Genomic DNA, 26,308 nt, shown 5'->3' on the forward strand with positions numbered 1-26,308 from the left:
CTGTTTGGGACATAGCACGTCAGAGACTGAGTTTTTTTGTTTTTTTTTTTTTTGAGATACATTCAAACCGTTTGGCTGGTCAGCGGCTTATGTAAGCGTCTGCTGGTCAGCCCAGTCAAAATACGAGCATTATTTTGCATTTTCAATCTGATAATGATTGCATTCCGCGCGCGATTTTTACACTCGTAAAGCCCATAAAGTTGTTTACTGAATTAAGAGCCATCTCTGTCGGTGTAAGGCAATGCCTGGGGGGTCACTGGCACTGTGGCTTAGATCACAACAACACGCTACCGTACCCCACACGAAGCGATAACACAATAATGCTTCTTTCTTATCACTGATGCTCGAATAGCCATCAATGGGGAGAGAAATAGAGCTGGTTTTGGCCCCATTTGTGTAGGAAACAGAATTGTCGGCGACAATCATTGTTGAGGTGCCTCAAGGGCTATAGTTTCCTGGGATTGATTTCTTATCTGTTAGATGACTGGGTTGTAGTTGCTGGTTGCTGGTTGCTAGTTGCCATTGCCGTGGCCGTTGCTGGGTGATTCAAATTGCATTCTGTATTACAGAATGCGCTTTCGCTTGTCTGGGGGTGTCGGGCAGCAGCCCTAGAAACTGATGATCTAGGAAAACTTTCCGTCTGTCTAAATGATAAGCGTTGCAAAAGGTTAAGCAGGCAAATAAAAATTGATATTGCTCTCGGCCAGTGGCATGTTTCGAATATTATGTTTAAAAATAACTTCATCATGATTATTATTATGTTTGAAGATCAAAAGATCAAAGTGAATTGGGGCTGGAGCTGTGGCATGGCTTTTGGTTTGAATGACTTCTGTTTCTATCTCTTCGAAGTCCCTCTTAAACGTGTGAGTCCCTTTTCTTTTAAGTCGGAGAGTTGCATTTACTTGCGATTGAGTCATACATGACTCGGCCATTGACGGCAGAAACCCATGGCAATATCGGTGACTCCATGGCAAACAGCCCAGATTCTTATCGTCTGTGTGGCTATTGCGGAACCATCAGTAAACAAACCCACCTAATCAAACATTAAACACTAGAAGTGTTATTCTTTCTTGGCTTCGTTGCCCGTAGTTTGATGAAATATTTAAATTCGCTCAATTCAATTTAGTTAAAAGCAAAGCCACAATTCCGGCCATACAATACAGTACAATACAATAGTATATATAAATTAAATGCTGAACAATCAAGCAGCAACAGCGACTGCGCAGCATCAGCAGCAGCAATATCATCTGCCGCTCAAGCGATGGAGGGTTCTATGAAGACGTTGGCAGCGACGCGTGCGCTTCGGTTCGGCTTCGGCTTCGTGTCCCGCCTCGTTTATAAGAGCCCCTTCGGTCGGGTAAACCGTTCATTCAAGAATCACCGCTTGAGCAGTCAACAATAGCCGATAACCGATTCGGGACCGCGAAAATACCACACACACTTAACTATCAGCTTGTGGATCGTAACGAGACTACAAAACAGATTCCAGTTCCTGATTTTTAAATTAGTTTGGAATTTTTGTATTTTTTTTTTTGAAAGAAAACCAAACACAACCGCAGTCCGATTTGAAATTAATTTGCAACGCGAAATATTTACATAACCAGTAGAAGCAGCGACCGGAGCAACAGCAGAGCGGACGGAAGGTCAACAGGCGGGCAGACTTATATAATTGCAGCAGACACAAAAGCCTTCACATCCACACAATGACGGGGTACAATGCCAAAGGCGATTTGGCCACCAGCAATGGCAACCATCGGAACGGCCACTGCAATGGCAGCAGCAGCAACGGCAACGGCGACAGGCAGGCCGACGACTTAGCGCAGGAGAACCAAACGTAAGTACTCGCAGACGGCATTCCTCTGGAGTCGAGTCCAGGCGAAAGATGGTTCGTGAGCCATCACTCACGCCACCAACTCGTTAAGTTCAATCAACTATAATTGAAAGTTCCAATAATTGTCGGCACATTGCGTAGCTAGCGCTTAATGCTTTCTGGGGCCACCGGGCCACTGGCAGACCAGACCACTTTCTTAGCCCGTTAGCCCACTAGTCCTTCTCCGTCTCCGTCTCCGTCTCCATCTCCTGCACCTGCTCCTCCTCCTCCTCCACCTCTCTGGCTTGCACCTGGCCACCTTCCCTGTGCTTTGAACTTGTCTGTGACCTGCTTTTACGGCCCGAATCGATATGCCTTTGGGTTCTCAGCTAACCCCTGTTTGCCTGAGTAGGCTCTGCTATTCATTTCTCCTGGTTTTATGTCTCTACTATTCCTAAATATCAGTTGCCTCAAGCACACGTTTCGGTTTGGAATATCACAAAAAATTCGAAAAAATTCTCCGCAAAATTCGTTTGGTTCTAATCTTCTGGCTTTTGGTTTAATAAACTTACGCACAAGCAGAATGTGTTCGCGGGACTGTTGCGGAGGACCAGGTGGCTCCCAAAAAGGTGGCAATACGTGCACAGAAAAGAAGGGCAAGGGCCCCGCTGCTGCCGAGAAGGTGATACCCACGCCGCAGAGTCTGCTGTAAGTTTGCCACAAATCTGCACACCTCCACAACCAATCTTGGGTCACAAAAGGCGCTTTCTATCGAGAAGGCTACTAGTCTAGTAGGCTTTGACATATACTTACTTCATCCAGTTGTTGCTCAGATTCCAAATTACATTTCGGTCTAGCTCTACTGCTCATACATTACTGCTCGCAAAATGTGTTCTAAAGATTGCTGTTCGAACCCAAAAGGGAAGGCCGGTGATAAGTCCGCATCCCTCTTGCCCAAAAAAATCATTCCCATTTTGGCCACGCCGGAAAGTCAGCTGTAAGTCCGATCTTTATACCGTCGTAAGTTATTTAAGTTTAGCAAATCATATTCAAATGCCACATAGGAAGGCACTGTCCTTGATCTTGCCGCTGATATCAAGATCGCGGCGTTGCTTTTCGTTTTTGAGTATAAATTAAGACATTTCAGTATTCCAGTAGCTTGGCCCCTGGTGGGGGCTTATCAGCGTGATTTGCCGGTCGTGGGCAAGTCATTAAAACCTCATTCGAAACATCTTTAATCTGCATACGATTAGGCTCCGGCGACAGCGCGGACCACAGCGGTGTGGTCTTGTCTATCGATGGGCTGTCCAGACAAGACCAGACCAGACCCTTCCCGTTCCAACAACACGACCAGCGCCACTTACTGATAAACAATCGCGATTGCCGGCTGCTTATGCAAGCCTTTTGGCCCAGTTAACAATTGAAACAGCTATCGCTGATTGGCTGTTAAAAGCGGGTGTGTTCCCTGAACTTGACATAGGACTGCGCCAGCCTGCCTGCCATAATCTGCTCTTAGTTTCAAGGCAACAGATATCAGCAATTGGCCAGCAATTGGTGGAACTCCACCTTTAGGCCCCCGAACATGTTTGTTGATTAATTTTGAAACTTGTTTCGAAACACTCGACTGCTGAATATGGATGAAGCGGCGAAAAGTTTTCGAAACTAGCGGCGAGTCGCGTGTTCTGGTCAAATTTCCATAAAAGTAAATTTGATTAACGAGTATCGGGATTATACTCGTCCCAAAATCAACGTTTAATTAGTGTTCAAGTTATGCATTTTAATGACGCATTTAATGCTTACATTTGATGGCTTGTTTTTGTTTTCTCCTCCTGTAATATAATATTGATAATGGCATCATCATCCGCGGCTTATCAGTGGGAAAACATATGAAGTATGATGAAACGCCGGCGGTGACAACACGTGGGGGGTTACGGGTTCAGTTCTGGCAGGAACATCTTAGCCGGAATGAGTCCCTCCATCACTTATTGAGCTCAAGTTCGGACGCGATTAACCTCGAGAAAACCAAGTTAATTGTTGCAGCAATCAATTTTAATTGTGGGTTCCAGCTCACCCGATAATTACTCGGCAATTAAGATAAATATTCGTCACAATCTTATAATTTCTTGGGAAAAACACCTGGAGGAATATTGATAAGCTTCACTTGGGGGTGGAGAGGGTGGGTTTTGTTCTTATCTTACCAATCTGTTGACATTCGTTTTCAGCTTTATAAATGTACTTATGCATATGTATTGTATTGTATTATAAAACTTTTGGCATCTTAACAAAACAATGAAATGCATCGTTCTCTTTTCAAAATTGCAGCAATAATGGAAAAATCCAATGTTCTCTTACGCCCGAAGAGCTGAGGGCTTTGCGGGTGCTCAACGAAGACACGTTTGTAGTCCAAATTCTATACCTAAAGTATTCATTGTGCCGTCTCTGGCTCCACATTTCGAGTCTTTGTTGTGTTCTCGCATCATCAAACTGATTAAAAGTCAATGTCTCGCATAATTAATATCTGTTCCGATAATAATTCGATTCATCTGTACTCTCTGGGAGGAAGATACCTCTATCTTTCCCCAGTCCATTGTCTATTGTCGAGGCGAGCAGAGGAGCTGCCTCTCTCTACCATGTACTCATTCATTTCTCTCTAATCGATAAAGTTGTAACTTTGTCAGAACTTTATCCTCATAATTGTGACTGTAATACTCCATTCATTAGCCATTCACTAATCCCCACATCCCTACGACTCTTGACAGGTATCCATATGAGGTTATCCAGGAAATCGCCGACTTCATTGTGAAGGGCGCTGGCATGCGGCCCAAGATCGGCATCATTTGCGGGTCGGGACTCGGCTCGCTAGCCGACATCATTACGGATGCCAAGATCTTCGAGTACGAGAAGATCCCCAACTTCCCGGTGTCAACGGTGGAGGGTCATGCCGGCAAGCTGGTCGTCGGCAATCTGGAGGGCGCCATTGTGATGGCCATGCAGGGACGGTTCCACTTCTACGAGGGCTATCCCCTGGCCAAGTGCTCCATGCCGGTGCGCGTGATGAAGCTGTGCGGAGTGGAGTACCTGTTCGCCACCAATGCGGCTGGCGGCATCAACCCCAAGTATGCGGTGGGTGACATCATGCTTATGCATGACCACGTCAACATGCTGGGCTTTGCTGGCAATTCTCCGCTGCAGGGACCCAACGATCCTCGCTTCGGGCCACGCTTTCCAGCCCTTGTCAACTCTTACAACAAGGACCTTATCAACAAGGCCCTCGAGATCGGCAAATCGATGGGAATCGAGTCGAACATGCATGTGGGCGTGTACTCCTGCCTCGGCGGACCCACCTACGAGACCATTGCCGAGCTGAAGGCGCTCCGCATGATGGGCGTCGACGCTGTCGGTATGTCCACGGTGCACGAGGTCATCACTGCCCGGCACTGCGACATGAAGGTGTTCGCTTTCAGCCTGATCACTAACAAGTGCTCCACCGAGTACAGCGACATGAAGGACGAGGAGGCTACCCACGAAGAGGTCATGTCCGTCGCCAAGAACAGACAAAAGGCGTGCTGTGAACTCGTCGCTCGACTGGTCCGCGAAATCCAAGCTGAATCTTAGACATCGAACCAGAAGATTACGTTGGATTCTAAATTTAACAATATTTAATTCACTAGAACTAGCATTTAAGACGCATAAATTTCACGGATTTTCCCAAAATTTACAGTATAGGCATAGAAAATAGATAAATTATAAACAACTACATAGATCTAAAACCAACTCTATCCTCGTTTGTTCTGCTTCAGGTATCAGGGTTTTGACGGTCAGAAAATACAAAAGGATATTTTTACTATCCGTTAGTTGAAAATCTGGGATATGCATCCTGGATAGCCAGCTACATGTTTCTCTGTATCAGCAAGGTTCAGAATCAATTGGACCCTCTCCAAGATCAAATGTATTCCAGTCGATAAAGGAGATTTGTCCGATACAAATTTAAAAAATAGAGTACTTTTGGGCTGGCTAACACTTTCTAACAACATGAGGCATGCTTTTGCGCTGACCAATTATCTAACGTTCAAAAGACAATATCCTTTTGCCGAAATTGGGGACATTCCCCTGAGTACTATGAGGCGTGACACGCCCAGATCGTACGAGGAATGGAGGAGCTATAGCTATTTCATTGAACATCGATTAAAACATAGCGTTTACAATGCAGTATCCTTATCGTTCTTGCTGGCATTCTGGGTTTCAAACCTCTTGGGCATTCTTCCCATTACCAGGAGGCGTGGCACGTCCAGATCGGATGACAAATGTTGTAGTTTTCGCGATAAAACGTTAAGCAGGCAATATCCTTATTGTCCTTGATGCCCCGAAAGATCAGCGATGTTCTCTCTATTACAAGTTGGCGCTGCACGCATTGATCGGACCAGTATTTGCATGAAATGCAAATCCACTTCTTCGGAGGGCTATATCTCGGGCAAATACCCACTCTCTCAGGATCGCGAGGATCCAGCCTGTAGGTCGGCATCAAAATCTCGACCCCGAAAATGAGGCCGATTTTTGACAAATTCAATGATGGTTACATCATGATTTTTTGAGCAAATCGTGATGAGCTCGATGTCCTTTTTTCTGGTGCCAATCGGTCGGCAGGACTCTCCCGATCACGAAGAGACATGCCACGCCCAGATCGGCCGCTGTGTAGCCGAGATATAGCCTGCAGAATAAACCAGTATTTGCATGAAATGCAAATCCACTTCTTCGGAGGGCTATATCTCAGGCAAATAGGGCCCGATCGGTGAAGGACCTACTCTCGCAGGATCGCGAGGATCCAGCCTGTCGGTCGGCATCAAAATCTCGACCACGAAAATGAGGCCGATTTTTGACAAATTCAATGATGGTTACATCATGATATTTTGCGCAAATCGTGATGAACTCGATGTCCTTTTTTTTGATGCCAGTCGGTTGGCAGGACTCTCCCGATCACGAAGAGACATGCCACGCCCAGATCGGCCGCTGTGTAGCCGAGATATAGCCTGCAGAATAAACCAGTATTTGCATGAAATGCAAATCCACTTCTTCGGAGGGCTATATCTCAGGCAAATAGGGCCCGATCGGCGAAGGACCTACTCTCGCAGGATCGCGAGGATCCAGCCTGTCGGTCGGCATCAAAATCTCGACCCCGAAAATGAGGCCGATTTTTGACAAATTCAATGATGTAACCATCATGATTTTTTGCGCAAATCGTGATGAGCTCGATGTTCTTTTTTCTGGTGCCAATCGGTTGGCAGGACTCTCCCGGTCACGAAGAGACATGCCACGCCCAGATCGGCCGCTGTGTAGCCGAGATATAGCCTGCAGAATAAACCAGTATTTGCATGAAATGCAAATAAAAATCTTCGGAAGGCTATATCTCAGGCAAATAGGGCCCGATCGGTGAAGGACCTACTCTCGCAGGATCGCGAGATGAACTCGATGTCCTTTTTTTTGATGCCAGTCGGTCGGCAGGACTCTCCCGATCACGAAGAGACATGCCACGCCCAGATCGGCCGCTGTGTAGCCGAGATATAGCCTGCAGAATAAACCAGTATTTGCATGAAATGCAAATCCACTTCTTCGGAGGGCTATATCTCAGGCAAATAGGGCCCGATCGGTGAAGGACCTACTCTCGCAGGATCGCGAGGATCCAGCCTGTCGGTCGGCATCAAAATCTCGACCACGAAAATGAGGCCGATTTTTGACAAATTCAATGATGGTTACATCATGATTTTTTGCGCAAATCGTGATGAGCTCGATGTCCTTTTTTTGATGCCAGTCGGTTGGCAGGACTCTCCCGATCACGAAGAGACATGCCACGCCCAGATCGGCCGCTGTGTAGCCGAGATATAGCCTGCAGAATAAACCAGTATTTGCATGAAATGCAAATCCACTTCTTCGGAGGGCTATATCTCAGGCAAATAGGGCCCGATCGGTGAAGGACCTACTCTCGCAGGATCGCGAGGATCCAGCCTGTCGGTCTGCATCAAAATCTCGACCACGAAAATGAGGCCGATTTTTGACAAATTCAATGATGGTTACATCATGATTTTTTGCGCAAATCGTGATGAGCTCGATGTCCTTTTTTCTGGTGCCAATCGGTCGGCAGGACTCTCCCGATCACGAAGAGACATGCCACGCCCAGATCGGCCGCTGTGTAGCCGAGATATAGCCTGCAGAATAAACCAGTATTTGCATGAAATGCAAATAAAAATCTTCGGAAGGCTATATCTCAGGCAAATAGGGCCAGATCGGCGAAGGACCTACTCTCGCAGGATCGCGAGGATCCAGCCTGTCGGTCGGCATCAAAATCTCGACCCCGAAAATGAGGCCGATTTTTGACAAATTCAATGATGGTTACATCATGATTTTTTGAGCAAATCGTGATGAGCTCGATGTCCTTTTTTCTGGTGCCAATCGGTCGGCAGGACTCTCCCGATCACGAAGAGACATGCCACGCCCAGATCGGCCGCTGTGTAGCCGAGATATAGCCTGCAGAATAAACCAGTATTTGCATGAAATGCAAATCCACTTCTTCGGAGGGCTATATCTCAGGCAAATAGGGCCCGATCGGTGAAGGACCTACTCTCGCAGGATCGCGAGGATCCAGCCTGTCGGTCGGCATCAAAATCTCGACCACGAAAATGAGGCCGATTTTTGACAAATTCAATGATGGTTACATCATGATTTTTTGCGCAAATCGTGATGAGCTCGATGTTCTTTTTTCTGGTGCCAATCGGTTGGCAGGACTCTCCCGGTCACGAAGAGACATGCCACGCCCAGATCGGCCGCTGTGTAGCCGAGATATAGCCTGCAGAATAAACCAGTATTTGCATGAAATGCAAATCCACTTCTTCGGAGGGCTATATCTCAGGCAAATAGGGCCCGATCGGCGAAGGACCTACTCTCGCAGGATCGCGAGGATCCAGCCTGTCGGTCGGCATCAAAATCTCGACCCCGAAAATGAGGCCGATTTTTGACAAATTCAATGATGTAACCATCATGATTTTTTGCGCAAATCGTGATGAGCTCGATGTTCTTTTTTCTGGTGCCAATCGGTTGGCAGGACTCTCCCGGTCACGAAGAGACATGCCACGCCCAGATCGGCCGCTGTGTAGCCGAGATATAGCCTGCAGAATAAACCAGTATTTGCATGAAATGCAAATCCACTTCTTCGGAGGGCTATATCTCAGGCAAATAGGGCCCGATCGGCGAAGGACCTACTCTCGCAGGATCGCGAGGATCCAGCCTGTCGGTCGGCATCAAAATCTCGACCACGAAAATGAGGCCGATTTTTGACAAATTCAATGATGGTTACATCATGATTTTTTGCGCAAATCGTGATGAGCTCGATGTCCTTTTTTCTGATGCCAATCGGTTGGCAGGACTCACCCGATCACGAAGAGACATGCCACGCCCCGATCGGCTGCCGTTTAGCAGAGATATAGCCTGCAGAATAAACCAGTATTTGCATGAAATGCAAATCCACTTCTTCTATATCTCAGGCAAAGGACCCACTCTCCCAGGATCGCGAGGATCCAGCCAGGCCGATTTTTGGCCAATTCAATGATGGTTTTATATATATGTAACATTAAGTTTATGTATGTGTCTCCTGTGATCAATTGTTTTTCCCCTTAAATGTAAAACTAGATAAAGTTGCCACGAAAGGTAGCAGTAAACTTGTTTACAACAAAATAAAAATTTTCCACATGAAAAAAAAGAAGATTGAGGGTGGGTGGTTGTTGTAGTAGTACCTGGATGTTGTTGTAATTTGGTAAGTATGGCATAACTCCGCCATTTCTTGTCCGATCGGGGCGGGCCTAGGTCACCTGCGATCGGTAAAATATCCCTGATTTGATGGAGTCCTTATCAATGACAAAGGATCAAGGATATTTTCCCTAGTTTTATATATGTATATCTTTTTTTTGCTGCTCCTTGTGGGCCGATCAGGGCATGCCATGGCTTCCTGTAATCGCAAAAATATACTTATCCTTGATGGAGTCCTTATCATGGACTTTTACCCAGTATTTTATCGTTTTTACATTAATTGTGGGCCGACCAGAGCGTGCCACGGCTTCCTGTGATCAGAAAAATATCATTGATCCTTACATAAGGACTTTGATATCCCCAGCCATACGTGTTTAGTCGGCACGCGACGGCTTCCTGTGATCGGAAAAATATCCTCAATGTAGTCCTTCTCAAGGACCAATGATAAAGTCGTTTCTTGTGTCCCAACAAATAAATCGATACAAAAAATACAGGAATCTTAAATATTTAAGTGTTATTTAATAAAAAAAATAATAATTAAGCGTACGCAATCGCTTTTAACATAATAAAAACACAAAAACATAGGCCATAGATATTAAATTAGGAGAATAAAGCTAGCATTAAAATGATGTCGAAATTTAAACAATGAAATAACGAGAGCTCGTTGCTTTTTTTCTTTTTGGTGTTTTGCGGAGATTGAACAAATGCAATTTCGTTAAATTGTTCAAACAATAATAGGTACAGTAAATTAAAATACATAATTGTAAAAAAATCAACTTAATATTATGTACAGGTAAAATCGATGGACTCTGAACGGTTGGTTGTCGAATGAAGCGATTTGGAGTTTATTGCCTGGCATCGTGCACTTGCATAATAATCGTGCAGTGTCGCCTGCTTGCATATACATATAAAAGGTTATATATCGTACGAGTATATATCGTATATAGTGTGTGTGTAAAGTAGAGAGTACATAGGGATATGCGCACGTGTGTATATGATACTTGTATAGATATAGTATGTATATACTATGGTATATAGTAAGTTATGTCAGTGCCCGTTGCAAAAGCATCGCCGCATACAAAAGTGTGCCTAGAAAAGTGTGTGTGTGGGTGTGGTTTGTGATTGTGTTCAAGTCTATATGGTTGCATTGTGCCTCTCTCCTAGAACAGGCCCCGCTCCTTCTTCAGCTTGGTCTGCTTCCAGATGGGCAGCTGCTCGAACTCCGCCCGGCTGCAGCCCAGTGCCACCTGGAAGTCCTCGGCATTCAAGTATACCTCCAGCCGCGTGGGCTCCACTCCCTCGGGCAGTGGTCGCCCCTTGAGCACCTCCAAAGGATACTCTGTCTGTGTCATTTGTGCCAGCATTGTGCTGATTTCGATGATATCATCGGAACGGCCATCCTAAATGATCACAAATTTGAGTTAGCAATTGTTTTATGAATAATTCTTCAGTCGACTCACCTCTACATTGATTTCCCTGACATCGGCACGCTCATTCCATTCCGGAAAGAGGGCTCTGAAGGCCAATGGTTCCAAGCCGGCCCACACCACCTGGCCCTTGACGCCGTGGAAGGCTTCCTTCACATTTTCGCCGTGCTTTGCACGCCAATAGTCGACGGCCGTCTCGAGGGCAGCGCGTCTCTCTGAGATCCAGCGATTAACACCAGCCCGATTGTCATTGGTGGGGCTGCTCCTCTCATCCGTGTTTACTGGAAAGAGGATAAACAATTAATTCCTTCCTCAGAGTATTAAAATGATCGAGAACCTACTCTTCACATCCTCAAGGGGCCACCATCCCATCCAGAGCCATAGCGCATCGCCATCATCCAGCAGGAAGATGGTCGGCTGACGGGCGTTGTAGAGTTGGGCCTGGCTAAACGGATACGGACTGTGCATGTCCTGGCAACGCAACGGATCGCTCAGCTCCAAGGCTTTGAACACTCCCTGGGTACTGGAGAAGTTAAAAATCCTCAACTGGTAGTCGTAGGATTTAGTGGCCTCCAGTAGGCTGCCATAGTCCGCGCGCTGCTCTCCTAATCCCAAGGCCTTCTTGCAGTCCTCGCTCTCGGCTCCCTCCTCCAGCTCAGCGAGGGTGGCCGCACTGTCGCAACTGAAGAGATCCTTGGGCATTTGCTTGATTACCTCGTGGGCAGCCTCCAGAGCGACACTCCGCGAGTGTGGGGCGCTCTTCGCGCCATGCCAGACGAGTACGAGTCCCTGGCTGCCGTGGATCATAAGCATGGAGCTGCGGGATCGCAGCTGTCGCGACTGGCAGTCCACTTCCTTCAGCAGCGTCTCCTCGGAGACATTGCCCTGCAGCTGGTAGAGTCGCCACTGGTTGCGTTTCTCCAGACACTGCTCCTTGCGCCCGCGGTGCTGCCATAGCTGGCGGAACAGACGCACGAAGGCCGTGCCCTCGTCTCCCTGGGCCACCAGCAGTTGGGAGCCCTTCTCCTTGTCCAGTTCCACAGTCAAGAGAGCGGCGGCACCCTTCTCATTGGCACTCGAGTCCTGTCCCTGCCATGTGAAGTAGACGCAACGATCGCGACCCACGGTGCTCCTGTTGGAGACCTTTCCGCTCAGCTCTCGTACGGTGACCGAGATCTGGTAGATCCAGCGGACAATGTAGCTCTCGGCGGAGTAGAAGTGGCCGTAATCCTCGCGAGCATTGGCCGCATCGAAGTTGAACTCGTTTATCTGCCACTTGTCGGTGGACTTGGTGATGACATCGAAGTGCCGCATCGTGTCGTTGTCGTAGTAGAAGTTGCCACGGCCGAGGTTCGACTGTTCCAGCACCAGATTGGGCTCCTGGTAAGGCTCGCCCTTGTGCAGGGCTGCTCCGTTGAGGGCATGCACCACATGGACGCCGTTCGCCAGGTAGTCCTTCTCCAGATCCTCCCTCTCCAGCTCCGGCCAGTCGCTGAACTTCTCCTTGAACAGCGCCGTCTCCATGTTCTGGGTAATCTTCCCGAGCACGCACCAGTCGGGTCGTTCGGCGCAGCGCTTGGCGTACGTTGTGTTTTCCCGGCGACCCACAATCGAGACGTAGTTGAGGGGATTCAGATAGCACTGGGCATAGTCTGCCGAATCCTTGGCCACAAAGTGCTCCTGGGCCAGTCGCATGGCTGCCCGCTTGGCATCCGACGAGGCATTCTTGCCGTTCCACACGTACAGCTCGCTGCCAAAGTCAAAGACGAGCACCTTGCGGGTGTCCAGCATGTCCACCTTCGGGATGCAGCCCCAGTACTTGTCCAGGGGGATGAGGGCATCGTCCTGGAACTCGTAGATCTTGTTCGTCTCGATCAGACTGCTCTCGAACACATCATCCTCGTCCGCATGGCCGCACTCGGGAATCTCGTACTGCTCCTCCTCCGGCTTGCCGAGCAGCGTCCAGAACTGGCGCCACTGGCGCTCGTTCATGTACTTGCCATCCGTGAGGATCACCTCCTGGCTGGCCGTGCATCCCAGGTCCTTGTTCTCCACGATGGCAGCGCAGATCTTCTTGCTGCGCGAGATCTCAATGACGTTGGCGAAGGAGCCCACATAGCGGTAGAGCTGGGAGCCCGAGACTAGAATGAAGCAATCGCCGCGATTCAGCGACGTGTGAAGGGGAGCCACCAGGCGGGTCTGCACATGGGTGCGCCCCTTGACATGTAGCAGCATCACCGGCTTGTGGGGCAGCCACATCTGCTGCAGTGGCAGCGAGGATGACCGCAAGGCCACCGCCTTGAAGTCCTCTATGGAGGCCAGTCCGGCAATGGCTTCGGCAGCCAGGTTTCCATGCTGTCCAACTGGGGATAGTCAGGGGAAAGGATTAGCAGGATTAGCTGGGAACTCCCGTGATTGTGCTGCAAGTGGCACCACTTACATGACTCCAGCTTGAGGCGCCGCAACTCCCGCTCTGCCACTCCTGTGCGCAGTTCCGTGTACTCCGAGGTGATGTCGCTGCGCGACGCCAGACTCTTGATAGGATTGCGCGCGGCACGACGACCCTTGGGTCCCTGCACGTGTCGTTTGCTCACCAAACTAAGGAGAATACATAAATTGGAGTTTAGACCATGAATGGGATGGGGTTGCTGATGCTCCTTGAAAGGACTTACCGCTCTGTGGGCTTAATGTCGTCGAAGGCACTGATCTCCACCTCCGTCGCGCTCTCCTTCTGTTGTGCGGCTGTGGGCTGCGTGGCAAAGAAGTTCTCGAAGGTCTCCTTGTCGTCCAGCCGGGGCACCTGAATCCTCGATCCCACATTAGTGGGCGCCGCCGCGCTCTTGTTGTTGGCCAGCTCCTTGTTCTGCTTGGCATTCTGCGGGGAGCTGCGCTCCCCATCCGAGTCGGAGCTGCTGCTGTTCGAGCGGCTCAAAGTGGAGACCTCCTCCTCGGGATTGACGCTGAGGCTGCGCAGCGTGGTCTTCGCATTGCTCGCGGCGGTGGCGGTGGCACTGCCGGGCACCATCATGGAGGGGCTCTTGGCCAGGCCGAGCTGCGGCTGATTGGCGCTGCGCACCTCCAGCATGGGGCACTTCTTGGCCGCATCGTTGGTCGAACGCTCAAACTGCAGCTCCACGGGCGACTGGGCCTTCTTCTGCAGTCGACCAGCGACTGTGAAATTCTTGGCATCGGTTTGCTCTGCCAAAAGATGGGAAAGTGAGATGGAGAACACTTCGCGGGGGACTCATTCCGCCTTACCTATGCGCTGCTTCCAGTTCTCCGAGTTGGACTTGAGTTTGCCCAAGCGATCGGAGACCTTGCCGCCCTCGAGGCTGGTGGGGATCAGTGGCGAGGGTGGCAGCGGCTTGTCGGACAGCGAGTGGGCCAGAGAGAGCGACTCCTGCAAAGAGATTCAAACATTTATTCGTGATTACATTCACTTTCAAAACGTTCACCCACGCTCTAAGCCCCAAATTTCGAGCGGCGAACATGCGCATTTATAAAGAAATTAACCAACAGAAATTCGTATAATGGGCCCACTAATATGGTCAACAGTCGCGTCGCAGGTGGCCTTATCGGGGGAAGCGGGTTACCCCACACTACGCGATGACTCACGGAGTCTCACAATCATCGGCCGCTTCTGTTTTAGGGAAAAGCTCTTACCAGTTTAACTTTTTCCATTTCCAGCTATTTGCAGTGTATTTGTTTATTCAAATTTTGCTGCTGAATGGGGATGGGCACACACCTCAAACCTCGAACGCTTTAACGTCAAGTACGCTCCATTAGAGACCGGAGCCCGTAATGACAAAGCAAGCTGGCGACAGATCAATCGAATGGATGCGCAAATGTATCTGGGGGCTTGCACCCAACACAATGCCAATTTGGCGACTGCTAAACGCTTGGTGCTTGGCTAATTGCGCACCTGGCTGGAGCCCCCAAACGGAGGGAGACAGAGAGAGAGAGAGAGATAGAGAGCTAGAGTACGTGAGAGAGCGTACGATTAGATAAGGGGCTTTTGAAGACCAGACCCCTCCCAGCGCTTGGCGTTTGCTTTGTTCGGTTTGCATTCGTTTAGCAGTAAGTAATTCATAAGCTGTCAATACGGAAGGGAACTAAATGGAATTGTTTAGTGTTTACACTTCGCATCGCTTGGCGCTGTGCTTGAGCATAAGTTAGATGCATGATAGGACCTTCCCTTCGAAATATCCCCCGTATCTTATCTGAAATGCATGCATGTATCTGTATCTGGGTCTTTGAGTGAAGTTCAGTCACTTCTTATCGTGCCCAAAGGCAGTAAATATCTTACGTTTTATCTTCAATTATGCAATATTTAGGAATGTTGATGTTTATCCAACTCTGACCCTTTTCCTGTATCACCTACGCCCCTCGCTTCTCTTTCCCAAAAATGCAATTTTATCATCAAATAATTGTGCACTACATTTATTATTTATTTATTATTTACTATCTGTGCCAAAGAGACAGCCTTGGGCAGCCTCTTCTCTTGAATTTCAGCGTGTGTCATGCCATCAATCTCTCTCTCTCTCTCTCTCTCTCTCTCGCTCCCGCTCTTCGCCACAAAACCACCATGAATCAATCATGATTCATCCAATATAAATTGATAAAACACATACACGAAATATGGGCAAAAGCAGGCAAAAGCCAAGCGGCTAATGAACAGGGAAAACAAAGCGCGAAGGCAATTCGACTAAAAGCGAATATCCGATGGAATGGAATGGAGTGGAGTGGGGTGGATCGATGGAGTGGGTACCGTACCCAATCCGAGTGGTAGTTCCTCCGAAAAGGCAAGAGATTCTTCTGCGGAGGAGCGCCCCAAAAGAGGGACCTACCTTAGCCAAAAACAAAACAACAAAGCCAAAAAAAAACACCTCATCCAAAAGGCATAAATATCATCAAATAAATGCCAATTTATTATATTTTATTGACTGTCGCTTTTCGCTGTTTTTGTCATTTGCGTATTTGCGTGACATTTGGATTTTTGTTGGCGTTGCTTTCGGAGGAAATAGTATCTTTTGAAACTACTGAAAATGTTAAAATTAGCATATCAATATATGTATATTTATTTGTTGTCTTGCAACATCTCATACCATATCGAATGGGAATCAATTGGGCCAAGTTAAGGTGGCTTTTGGTCAAGTTCAAGTGTAGCCTCAATTTTAAACTGGAAATATGGAACCCCGTCTCCATCCCCATCCGTTCAGAGCAGTTCTTTATTCCATTTGATTGGCGGGGAGTGGCTTATTCCACTCTCGAGTGCCACAGACAGAGACTGGATTGATAAGCCCTGCCGCTGTCAGTTGTGGTTTTCCATTGTCGTTATTTCTGTGCCATGCCATGCCATGCCACAGATGATTGCAACAAGTGTTGCAATGTTCCACAGTTCATTGGCCCCAGCTGAAATGCCCCACACCTTTCACCGTAAGGTATGGCTATGCCCCAGCCCCAGCCACAGCCCCAGCCTCTGCTTCTGCCTCTCTTTATTATTTATCTGCGCTCCGCTGCCTTTGGTTTGCCATCAAATCAATCAAAAAAGCCACAGCAAAGGAATTACCTCACATCACCAATCATTTCATTTTCGGTGTCCCCCCAGCCTCTCGCTAGCGCTTCGCCGTTTCGGCATTTCGGCGATTTATAATTAATGGAACGTTCATCCAACATTTTGATTTGCGTCAATTTATTTGACAAATTGTGGGCATAGATTAGACGGCTCTCCGCTCGAAGACACGCTTCGATGAGGCCATGCCACGCCACCTTTTGATGCCAGCAAAATAAATTGTCGAGCAGCTGGGGGGCCGTGTATATACATTTCGCCAGAACCCTTCTGCTGCAGCTGTTTATACGAAAGAGAATCGCCTGTTTGTTTACTATATGTGTGCTTTAAGCAGAAACAGACACTCGTTTACGTATAATTATTGCTTCGTTGTGTATTTTTCTTGCATTTGATACAGAGTCTTTTGTTTAAGATACACGTTTGTTTAATCATATAAATAATACTACAAATTCATTTCATATTCATATTCATACAATATTTTATCTGCGATAGGATCGATTTAGTTATACATACATATATATATGAGATGCATCGCTATGCTATGCTACGGTTTACCCCAGAGACAAAATGAGACGGTTAAATAAGTACAAGGAATCGACTGTTTACTTTGATTTGCTTAAGTTTTCATCGATTAAACAAATAAAATGCATATGGAAGGAGGAACGGCCAAGGGGGGGGCTATATAATCTATAGGAAACTACTATAGGAAGGCGTGGCAAGGCCCCCCCCCTCCCGCATTCGTGAGTCACAGCGCTGTGGCGGGACAAAGGCGATGAGGGGCGATGTGGTGCGATCGAGGGTACGATTAGGACGGGGTAAAAGTCTTCCGGGTGACCCGATTGCGAATCCGAATCCGATTCTGACTCATGGGCCATGGGGCGAGGAGATGGCACTAAAAACTGATCATTCATCCAACAATCTTGGATACTGGAAGCTCCCCTCCTCCCTCATCTGGTGTCGTTCACATAGGTGGCCTCCTCCACGCAGGAGGCCTGCTCCTCGTTCAGCAGATCCGTGATGGAGTAGGCGGACAATGGCCGCGAGAATCTGCGCTCCGAGAGGATGTCGTCGATGCTGGTGACGGGCGACAGGCTGTTGCAGTCCGCATAGAAGGAGTGCGGCTCCTCTGCACTCCTGGCAATCACCTGGAAGATGTCCTCCATGCTGGACTGGAGGCACAGCGACGGCGGCTGCCGCAGCAGCACCGGGGACGCGGGCTCCGGGGAACTGCCCAGCGGAGAGGCAGTCGAGGGCGTGGCCGAGGTGCCACGGGTGCGTCGAACCACGGGCACGGTCATCGGCTCCCAGTCGCTGTGGGAGGGGGACGACTTCTTGGAGGGCTCCTCCTCCAGTTCCTGCCAGAGCTGCATCGCCTGCTCGATGTGCTGCAGCTGCGCCGAGAGCTGTGTGGCGATGCTCGTCTTGCGGGAGGCGCAGGGCGTGGAGTCGTGCGAATCATCGCTGGCCCCAAACATCCGGATCTCGGGCAGGATAGGCGAGACCCTGCTCACCTGCCGCGTGGCACCCGTCTCGAACATGCGCGCGATTTTGGTGACATTGCTCCGCTTCACTGGCGCCGGCACGGGGGGCTGCGGCTCCTTCGCTGCTGTGGTGGACGTCTGCCGCTTGTGGTAGACGCGTGTGACGGGCTTCCGCGCCTTCTGCTTCTGCTTGGAGGCCGCCGCCTCCTGGGCCTGCACGTGGCAGCACAGCTCGGGCCCGTAGCAGCGATGGTACTTGTGGCGATTCGCCTCGTAGTCCGCGTCCGCGAAGCGCTTCATCCGCTGCAGGGACTTGGGCAGCAGCGTGAGGAATACGTAGGCGACCAGCAGGTAGGGCAGGCATCCCGCCCACTCCCAGGCCGTCTCCAGGTAGACCATGTAGTCGGAGAATGTAGTCACGTCCATCGTAGCCATCGTATCCGTCGGATTTTGTTATCACAAATTAGTATCGCTTTCGACTGTTTATTGGTTCACTTTTTCGCTTGTTTCGTGCTTTTGATATCGCTCTTTTGTGGTGCAGTTTTTCTTTTTTTTTTTGGTTTTTGATTCGATAAGCGGCAAAAGTTATATTTTATGACATCACATCACACTACACGGGGATCGGTTCAATATACAACGTATTCATTAGAGATCTTTCTGGCATTCGTTTGCTTCAGACACAAAGGAAAACAGTGCAAGATTTGTTCAATTTTGCAATGTTTTCCCCTGGGCATACAAATCCTGGCTCCCCTCCCACACGCCCCCACTCAGTCGCTCATCACACCTTTCGTCAAGTGCTGCCCGCTGCACTTTGCCATTCGATTTGCATTATCACGGGTATTTATTTTTGGGGCTTTCGTGTTTCTTTATCGCCTGCTGACATCCGATACGATGAGTATCGTATCCCCTTCGCTCCACGCAGACCCGAGAGCTCTGCTAGCATTCATAAATTTTGCAATTTTTAGTGCGGCGTTTTTCTGTTGTATTTTCGCAAGTGGACGCGTTTTTGTATTCCGTTGCGCCTTCGCGGTCGTTCGTTCTCTTTGGATCCCCGTCATGAACTATGCGGTGACGCTGTGGCGGCTCTGCGATGGCCCCAACGGCTCCGCTGCCCGAAACTTTACGAAAGCAGCGAGCGTCGCGCGTCGCGCGTCTGCTTAACGCCTCTCTCTCTCCCTCTCTGTGCTTAGCTCTCTCTTTTGGTTCTCTCTGCGGCTCGTGATGCTGTGCTTTGGTTCGGCTCCGGCTTGGCCTCTCGCTCTAAACCTTAGCGGCCTGTCCGGGCTGCACTTGCGCATAATTCTCTTCTTTGCTTTGCTTTGCTTCGCTTCGCTTGTCCGTTTGACCGTTCCTTCTGTCGTGGGCTCTCCTCTGCTGATAAGAACTTGCGGGTGGGAGGGAGCCAGCAGATGCGGGCCCGAGAGAGAGCAAGAAGATGTGCAACTTTCATTTCAATGAAGTTCTTTGATGATCGCAAAAGGAATGGAAAGGAACTCTGTCTTTTGATGGATGGAAATTACTTTAAAGTATCCCAGAGGGTAACGGTTCCCCAATTCGTTGAATCCTCAAGGAGAAGGGAAAGGTGGAGGCTGTTCTATAAGCCGAGTACATTTCCCCCATTTATATTTTCTAAATATTTGCATGGCTTTCCACATAATATACGATTTCTCATCTTCGTTTATTTGCTGGGTTTATCAGCTGTGTTGCTCCACCGACAGACAGACAGACGGACGATTGCGACTGCGACATATGCAAACAGCTCACGTATGTAAATAAACCAAATATAGAACACGAGAAACAGCACTGGCAATCATAGCAATTACAATCATAGCAATTACAACAATAGCAATAGAAATAGCAACAAATGACTGGCAGGCTCCTTTGTGATTTATGGGAATGGGTATTGTTGCTAATTGTTGACTTTGCCGCCACCGTAAAAATATGTCATCTTTCTGTAAGATTTTCCATCTGAAGCACACATTTATCTATGGATTTGTAAGCTTTCCATACAGTATATGTGTGTAGGTGTGTATCTACGAGTTTTCCATCTAAATCCCGTGTATATATTGGTGGGGCAAAACAGATGCGCCTTCCGAAGCACTTTTCGACCCAAGTAAAATGAAATTGAGTTATTTTTGAACGATTTGCGTGGGTCTCGGTCTCCGTCTCCGTCTCGGTCTCGGTTCTGGCTGTCGTTCTGTTTTGACGATTTGTAATGGCCAAGCGGATTGCGGTCACATTTGATGATTTTTTTTTTTTTGGCAATCGCACTTTTGAGAAAGTAGCTTTTTGCTTTCTTGGAGGTGCTGCTATAATCGGGTGGGTGGTTCGGTGGATCGGTGGACAAGTGGAATAGCCAGCCTTGTAACACTTTCTGTATTCAAATATTTTTGGATTTGTCACATTTCGTAATAATAATTTTTGCACACTTTTTTCAGTACGAGGCGAATGCTAGAGAAACTATGAATAAATATTGCCATTCGCTTCCTGCTGTTGCCGCTGCCGCTGCTGCTGCATTTGACAGTTGATGTTTATGCAATTCAGGAAATTCACTTCACATTACTTTTTATGCAATCCGAACTGAGAGGCAACTGAGAAACTGAGAGATCGCATCGGTAGAAAGAGCGGGTTTGGTTTTCGAAACCAGAGGTGGGCAGAGTACGGGACCGGGACTCTATTTTTAGTTTTGCCGCTTATCAATTTTAATGTCAATTGCTGCAACGGCAGGCAGCAGAGGCAGCAGCAGCAGCAACATCAGAGCAGTGCAATACTCGTAAATGCATAGAGCACTAACAATAACAATAAAAAAAAGATCAAGTGGAAAGGAAAGTAATGCGAACGCCGAACCGATCGGCACGAAACCGCGACTGGGAATGGATCGTAAGTTACAGTACGAGGCGCTCGAAAAGCTTGCTCAAAGCCGGCCCAGGGAGAGCCCCACGAGAGGTACGAGACAGAGAGAGAGAGAGAGGGAGAGAGGGAGACCGATCCCATGACGAAGTGGAGGCTGTGACTGCTGCTCTCCCAAGTGCCAGGGAAAAGAGGAGGCAGCAGGAGGTAGGAGGAGGTAGGAGGCAGAAAAGGCCTTTTGAAATTAAACTAAGCGTAATAAACAAGATCATTGTGGGGACAGGGCCTTGCAGAGGAGAACAAAGGAAGAAGAGAGCGGAGAGCGGAAAGAGAGAGAGAGCTGCAAGTGAGAGGAGGGAAGTTTTGGTGGCGAAAAAAGGGCACAACATACAATACATATCCCTGTGGCCAGGCCCCAGAAATGCCTCAGATGAATCACAACATCCGAATCCGAATCCGAATGCAGGCCTAACGCGAATTTAATTAAATCCCAACTAAAAATAAATCAATGCCAGAGGTTCATGAGGAGAGGAGAGCGGAGGAGAGGACAAGCCGCACAATGAGGTAATTGTCTAAAAATTCAATAAGCCAGAAGTACAAGTGCTGACAGGCAGCTGACAAAAAGAGATACAAAGATACTCGTAAAAAGAAAAAGAGAAATGAAATGAAAGAGTTTTTACTAGACGACATGGCCACCTTATCGGAGGGCAGAAAAAGGAAAATAAATGAATCACACAGAAGGCAATAAAAATAATCAGCAATAAGCAGGCAGGCAGCGGCAGGCAGCAGCCGCATACTTGCAGCTTGTAGATACAAGCAGCACAAAGATACAGATACAGATACACGCGAAGGAAACGGAGAATGGGTTGGGGGATGGGGGATGGAGGATTGGGGGGAGACAGCGATATGGCAGCAGTTGATTTAGAAGTTTATGGAACAACTTGGGGCTACTGTTGTTGTCACTGGCTGCCGCCTGCCGCCTGCCGGGGCATGTGGCATGGACTAATGAACAAGTACAGCAGCAGTCAGGCCAGGCAGCAGCAGCAACAATAAGAATAATGAAGTAACCAGAGGACAGGCAGAGCAAAAAGCCAAACAAAAAAATAGCAAGTATATCAAATTTACAAAACAATTTACAACAGTCTTAGGCATGAGGCGAGGAGGCTGGGCGGCAGCTGGAAGCTTGTTGGGTTGGGTCGGGGCCCAGAAGATGAGCACGTTCAAGATCAAGACAGAGATCAAATGCTGGACCTAGAGCCAGCCAGAGAGAGCTCTGCTCGTGGCTCCAGTAACAACAACAACAACAGCAGCAACAATATCTGCTAGTTAGAAACAGAGCCCCAGCCCAAGCCCAAACACAAACCCAAACCCAAAGACAACCTTCATGCCATGCTCCTTCTCTTTGCTCAGTTTGTAATTGTTGCAGCAACGACTACGCCCGGTGCTCTGTGGTCTGTCTGTGGTGCTGCCACACAGCCCACAAGGCAAGTTTTGAGGGAAAATTATGGCAAAATGGAAGTTGGCAGCAGCAGCAGCAGCAGGACAGAAGGAAGCGGAGGAGCACCAGGGAGTGGGCTGCAGCTCCACGAAGAGGAGTCCCGTGTCTATATTTAACTGGGATGCTACGACTCCTCCTGCTGCTGCTCCTCCTCCTTGGATCTCTCTCTCTCTCTCTGCCCTTCATTATTATGCGCATTTTCATGATGCAGCCGATCGTGGCTTGATAAATTGTGCTAAATTATAAGAAACCTCTTTTTGCCCGAATGTTTTGACACACACACGCGTCTGGGGACACAACGTCAGAGCATCAGGGGATGGGATGGGATGGCCCGACTAATTGCTCAGAGGCCACCTTGATTCTGCCATTTGGGATCTCTGCCAAACAGCGCATGAAAATCGCAGACTTTTCCGACCATCAGAGCAGAGCAAAGCGGAGACCAAAAGAGACGCCAAAGAGGAATACAGAAGCAGAAAGTCATCTTAATTATTAATAAATTGTATTCTAATGGACGTCAAAATGATGTCTTGCCGCAGCGTAGAAAATGAGGGTAGAACAGTGGGGAATGGGATGGAAAGAGCGCCTTCTGCGATGGGTATAGCCCGTGCTCTGCCATTTACCGTACCATTGACCTTGCCCCACTGTACGGCTCCGCTTGAGGGGCGCGCTTCAAGAGCGTGTGCGCCGCCCCTCCGAAAACGTAACGAACCAACAACAAAATGGGGAAGCAAGACTCCACTCCACTCCAAACCAATCCACTCCAAGTGGCATGTAATTCGCTGCCAACAACACTTCAAAACTCATTTGCCCCCGCCAGAGAGTATTTGGGAATGGTGTGTGGGTCAGAAGATCGCTTTGACATGATTTCCTCACAACATTTCTCTCGCTCTCTCGCTCTCGCTCTCTCCACCAGTGGCAACCCACAGCTGCCGCCCCGTAGGAGGACGATGATGAGTAAGCCCCACATGTGGCAGGAGGCGGGGGGGTTTCCAAACGTAATTAAATGTGATTACTTTGTGCAATTCGGGTGGGGGGGGAGTCTGTGGCAGGGCAGGCAGAAGACCCGCATAATTATGGGCCACAAGTAACCGTTTAATCAGGCACAAACCAAGAGAGGGAGAGAGAGGGAGAGAGAGGGTGAGAGAGGTAAGGGAGGGAAAAGTTCACTAAACTTCATTTATGGCCCAAAGCTTGCGGCGGCTAATTGACAGCCCAAACGGCATCCGACGATGGATCCATGTCTCGGGCATTTTCGCCAGCGGTGCAAGTGCCGCTCTGATATGTGGCCATGCCCATAAAAGAGAATAGACAGGAGATATTTTTGGACATGGCATGGCAGTGAAATTTAACGGCGGAACAACTACTGCATGGGTTTTGCCGGTAGTGACATCACAACTGCACGTTTCGTTTCGTTTTCATTCGAATGAAAGTAACATTTGATTAACAATTCCAATTCCCCAAACGAAAAGACGGTCCCCTCTGCCTTACTGCGCTTTGCCCCCACATATTCTACCTCTAATTATCAATAAAGATAAAGATCCCCAACAAAGGGTTTCAATGGGCGGAACTGGCCCCCAAACGGCACAAAGACGCTTGTGGCGGATATTTATGGAACTGCCTGGTAGACACCGCCACCTGGCGTCTTTTTGTTGGCGCCACGAGGCGGCAATAAATGGAACCCGACAATCGGCTATCGCACAATATTCGTTGCATATTTTTGGGCGTAAATAAAAATCAAGTAGAAAAGTAGGCGCGAAATTCAAATAAATGTGTGTGTGGCCAGGACTTCGTTGTTGTTGCGGCTTACAACAAGACCTCTGGGGCTTACAGGAACAAATTGGCCGCCACATTGGGACGACCATCGGGATTTGGATCAACGGCGGAATACCACCGAATGGCGGTACTCTCGGGACTTTTGGTTTTCATGGTTTAAGTTTCCGTTTGTAGATGCTAGAGGGTTCCTTTAATACCCGGTATTCGAAGAGTTTTGGAATATACTAAGTAGTGTTGTGTATATGTGAATGTGTGTTAACACCCAGAAGAAAGCGATGAGCGCCTAGCTCTTAAGGATTCTGAGAGCTAGAGCTACCAAACTTTTCATCCAGATCTCTGTGTGATATCACACGGTTACAAAGGCGAACAGTGATACCAAAAGACTGCGAGAGACATACTCGTGTATACTGAATGAGTACCGGGTATGCAAGCAGAGCTGCGGCCCTTGCCGCGTCTCACAACGTTCCCGCTTGTTCAAATACTAAAATATTGCACATGACAAATGACACATGATGTTTTCCGCTGACCAAAGATTTCTGTTTTGATTCAATCCCCTCTAGAGGTGGCTCTTTGACTGACAATGAACTACGTGAGTCGTCTTAGATTGTTTACGAAAAGCATCAGCGCAGTACGAAAGAACGACCGAGCGCACCTTATCTTTGAAATCATAAATCTGATTGTGAGTCAGGCCACTGCAAACGCACTCGTACCCGTACTCGTAAACTAGTCACCCCCATGCACAGCCCCCGGTGGCACCCCCCGCCGCTACACTCTTTCAATATCACTTGCACTTTTCGCATTATTATGTCATTGCCGTCAGCTTTAACGCTCTGCTGGCATGCCACGGACAACGGGCGCATTGCAGAAATGAGCGGAACAGAGGAGTCGAGTCAAATGTGCAGCAAAACGTTAATAAACAAAACGATTAACAATAAGGAAACACTTTTCACGCAATTGAAATGGGGATCCAGATCGTGAGATCGTGAGATCGAGAGATCGGATCCGTTGCGGTCCACAGAGGCACGCATGCGCAGGCGCAGTGGCAGCGCCGGCGACAGCTTAACCCAGAGAAAAAGGAACGAAAATGGAAGTGCAAATGGAAATGGAAATGAACTCACGTTTACAAAGTTTTCGCGGCGTATATCGTCGACTTCGTCGCGCTTCGAGATGCGCTTCCTCCAGTCATCCTCGCCGCTCTTCTGCAGCGAAGCCAGACGCTCCTTAATGGAGGTGGTCTTGGTGAGTGTGCGCTGATCGGGGCCCATGACCTGGATGCAGGGAGGAGGGGGTTGATCAGGACTGGAAGATATGGCAAGGACGGAGTGGGGTCTCACCTGGGTCGATGAGCGACGCACGCCTTGGAGAAACTGGGGCAACGCAATGGGATTCGATGGGTCTTCTGTTTGCTCCTCCTTTGTCGCTGCTGTCGCTGCCGTCTGCTGCTTATCTGCCGCTGATTGCAGCGATGAGTGCGATTGCACTGGTGATTCCTTCGCTGACGCTGACGATGTGCTGGGCTGTTGCTGGCTCTCCTCGTTCTCCTTTGCTACATGACGCAACTTGACGAAACCGCTGCCAATTGGGGGCAACTGGGGGCCAACAATGCCGCCACCAATGCTGGGTGGCAGAGGTGCTGCTGGTGCTGCTGATATGCCCGAGTGACTTTTACTTTTCGCAATGAGGGGATTGCTGCAAGAGACGACAAACAGAGGGTAAGAGAGATGATAAACCGTTAGAGGAGTGTGCCGCATAAAGCGTGGCAATTAAGAGGCGCGTATCTACAAGATGCAGATACACTGCACAAGCATACTGCTGCTGCACAGATTGCACTGCATTGAAAACGTGCGTTTTCCTCAATGGGTTCTCCCATTCCCATTCCCCTTCCTCCATCCACTAGAAGGAAACTCGTGACATGACATTTTCGAAGCCACTAATGAGAGGATAGAGACAGAGGTCTGCTGCCTTATTGGATCTATGGTGGCGTCCCCCCCTCCCCCTTCCCCACCAGTAGAATGCACATCCGATCGACAGGCAGAGCAGCCTTTTATTTCTGCTGAGATTTTAGTTTTTGCGCCTGGACCAAAGCCAAAGCCAAAGCCTTAGCCA

At 48.7% G+C, this 26,308-nt stretch overlaps 3 protein-coding genes across 18 annotated transcripts in view; 1 reads left to right on the plus strand and 2 right to left on the minus strand.

Moving 5' to 3' along the window:
* The first annotated feature begins 1,364 nt into the window (after positions 1 to 1,364).
* Positions 1,365 to 5,584, plus strand: LOC108153046 (purine nucleoside phosphorylase). 5 transcript variants are annotated; one of them, XM_017282810.2, is made up of 3 exons: positions 1,365 to 1,834; positions 4,133 to 4,204; positions 4,570 to 5,584. In XM_017282810.2, exons 1-3 carry the CDS (start codon positions 1,704 to 1,706, stop codon positions 5,423 to 5,425), a joined length of 1,059 nt encoding a protein of 352 aa, XP_017138299.1. In that variant the 5' UTR covers positions 1,365 to 1,703; the 3' UTR covers positions 5,426 to 5,584. The 5 variants fall into 5 exon arrangements, with proteins under 5 accessions (XP_017138299.1, XP_017138300.1, XP_017138298.1 ...); XM_017282813.1 differs by lacking the exon at positions 1,365 to 1,834 and adding an exon at positions 2,393 to 2,518; XM_017282811.2 differs by lacking the exon at positions 4,133 to 4,204.
* Positions 5,585 to 10,421: 4,837 nt separating this feature from the next.
* LOC108165524 (supervillin) overlaps positions 10,422 to 26,308 on the minus strand; it is a 136,273-nt gene continuing 120,386 nt past the window's right edge. For 10 of the 11 annotated variants that reach the window (XM_033387886.1, XM_017301580.2, XM_017301581.2 and 7 more), the window contains 8 exons: positions 25,537 to 25,891; positions 25,321 to 25,470; positions 14,290 to 14,431; positions 13,704 to 14,229; positions 13,472 to 13,629; positions 11,373 to 13,394; positions 11,065 to 11,312; positions 10,422 to 11,004 (listed from right to left, as the gene is read on the minus strand). In XM_033387886.1, the coding sequence (XP_033243777.1) occupies positions 10,765 to 11,004; positions 11,065 to 11,312; positions 11,373 to 13,394; positions 13,472 to 13,629; positions 13,704 to 14,229; positions 14,290 to 14,431; positions 25,321 to 25,470; positions 25,537 to 25,891 (3,841 nt within the window). In that variant the 3' untranslated portion in view covers positions 10,422 to 10,764. Of the gene's footprint in view, positions 11,005 to 11,064; positions 11,313 to 11,372; positions 13,395 to 13,471; positions 13,630 to 13,703; positions 14,230 to 14,289; positions 14,432 to 14,694; positions 14,901 to 25,320; positions 25,471 to 25,536; positions 25,892 to 26,308 lie in introns of those variants that run through there. The other variant, XM_017301589.2, reaches the window with a different exon arrangement.
* LOC108165528 lies at positions 16,948 to 20,965 on the minus strand. 2 transcript variants are annotated; one of them, XM_033387890.1, is made up of 2 exons: positions 20,876 to 20,965; positions 16,948 to 18,691 (listed from the first exon to the last, which is right to left on the minus strand). In XM_033387890.1, the coding sequence occupies exon 2, from the start codon at positions 18,514 to 18,516 to the stop codon at positions 17,548 to 17,550; it is 969 nt and encodes a 322-aa protein (XP_033243781.1). In that variant the 5' UTR covers positions 18,517 to 18,691; positions 20,876 to 20,965; the 3' UTR covers positions 16,948 to 17,547. The 2 variants fall into 2 exon arrangements, with proteins under 2 accessions (XP_033243781.1, XP_017157088.1); XM_017301599.2 differs by lacking the exon at positions 20,876 to 20,965 and adding an exon at positions 18,866 to 20,482.

Source organism: Drosophila miranda, chromosome XR (assembly GCF_003369915.1).
Source record: "Drosophila miranda strain MSH22 chromosome XR, D.miranda_PacBio2.1, whole genome shotgun sequence".
In the NCBI taxonomy this organism is placed as follows: domain Eukaryota; kingdom Metazoa; phylum Arthropoda; class Insecta; order Diptera; family Drosophilidae; genus Drosophila; species Drosophila miranda.

Excerpts from the sequence above, each read along its gene's own strand:
- LOC108165528 (XM_033387890.1), bottom strand. The coding sequence starts at position 18,516 with ATGGCTACGATGGACGTGACTACATTCTCCGACTACATGGTCTACCTG.
- LOC108153046 (XM_017282810.2), top strand. The coding sequence starts at position 1,704 with ATGACGGGGTACAATGCCAAAGGCGATTTGGCCACCAGCAATGGCAAC. Across the intron at positions 1,835-4,132 it reads TTAGCGCAGGAGAACCAAAC|CAATAATGGAAAAATCCAAT; the intron begins GTAAGTACTCGC and ends TCAAAATTGCAG. Across the intron at positions 4,205-4,569 it reads CGGGTGCTCAACGAAGACAC|GTATCCATATGAGGTTATCC; the intron begins GTTTGTAGTCCA and ends GACTCTTGACAG.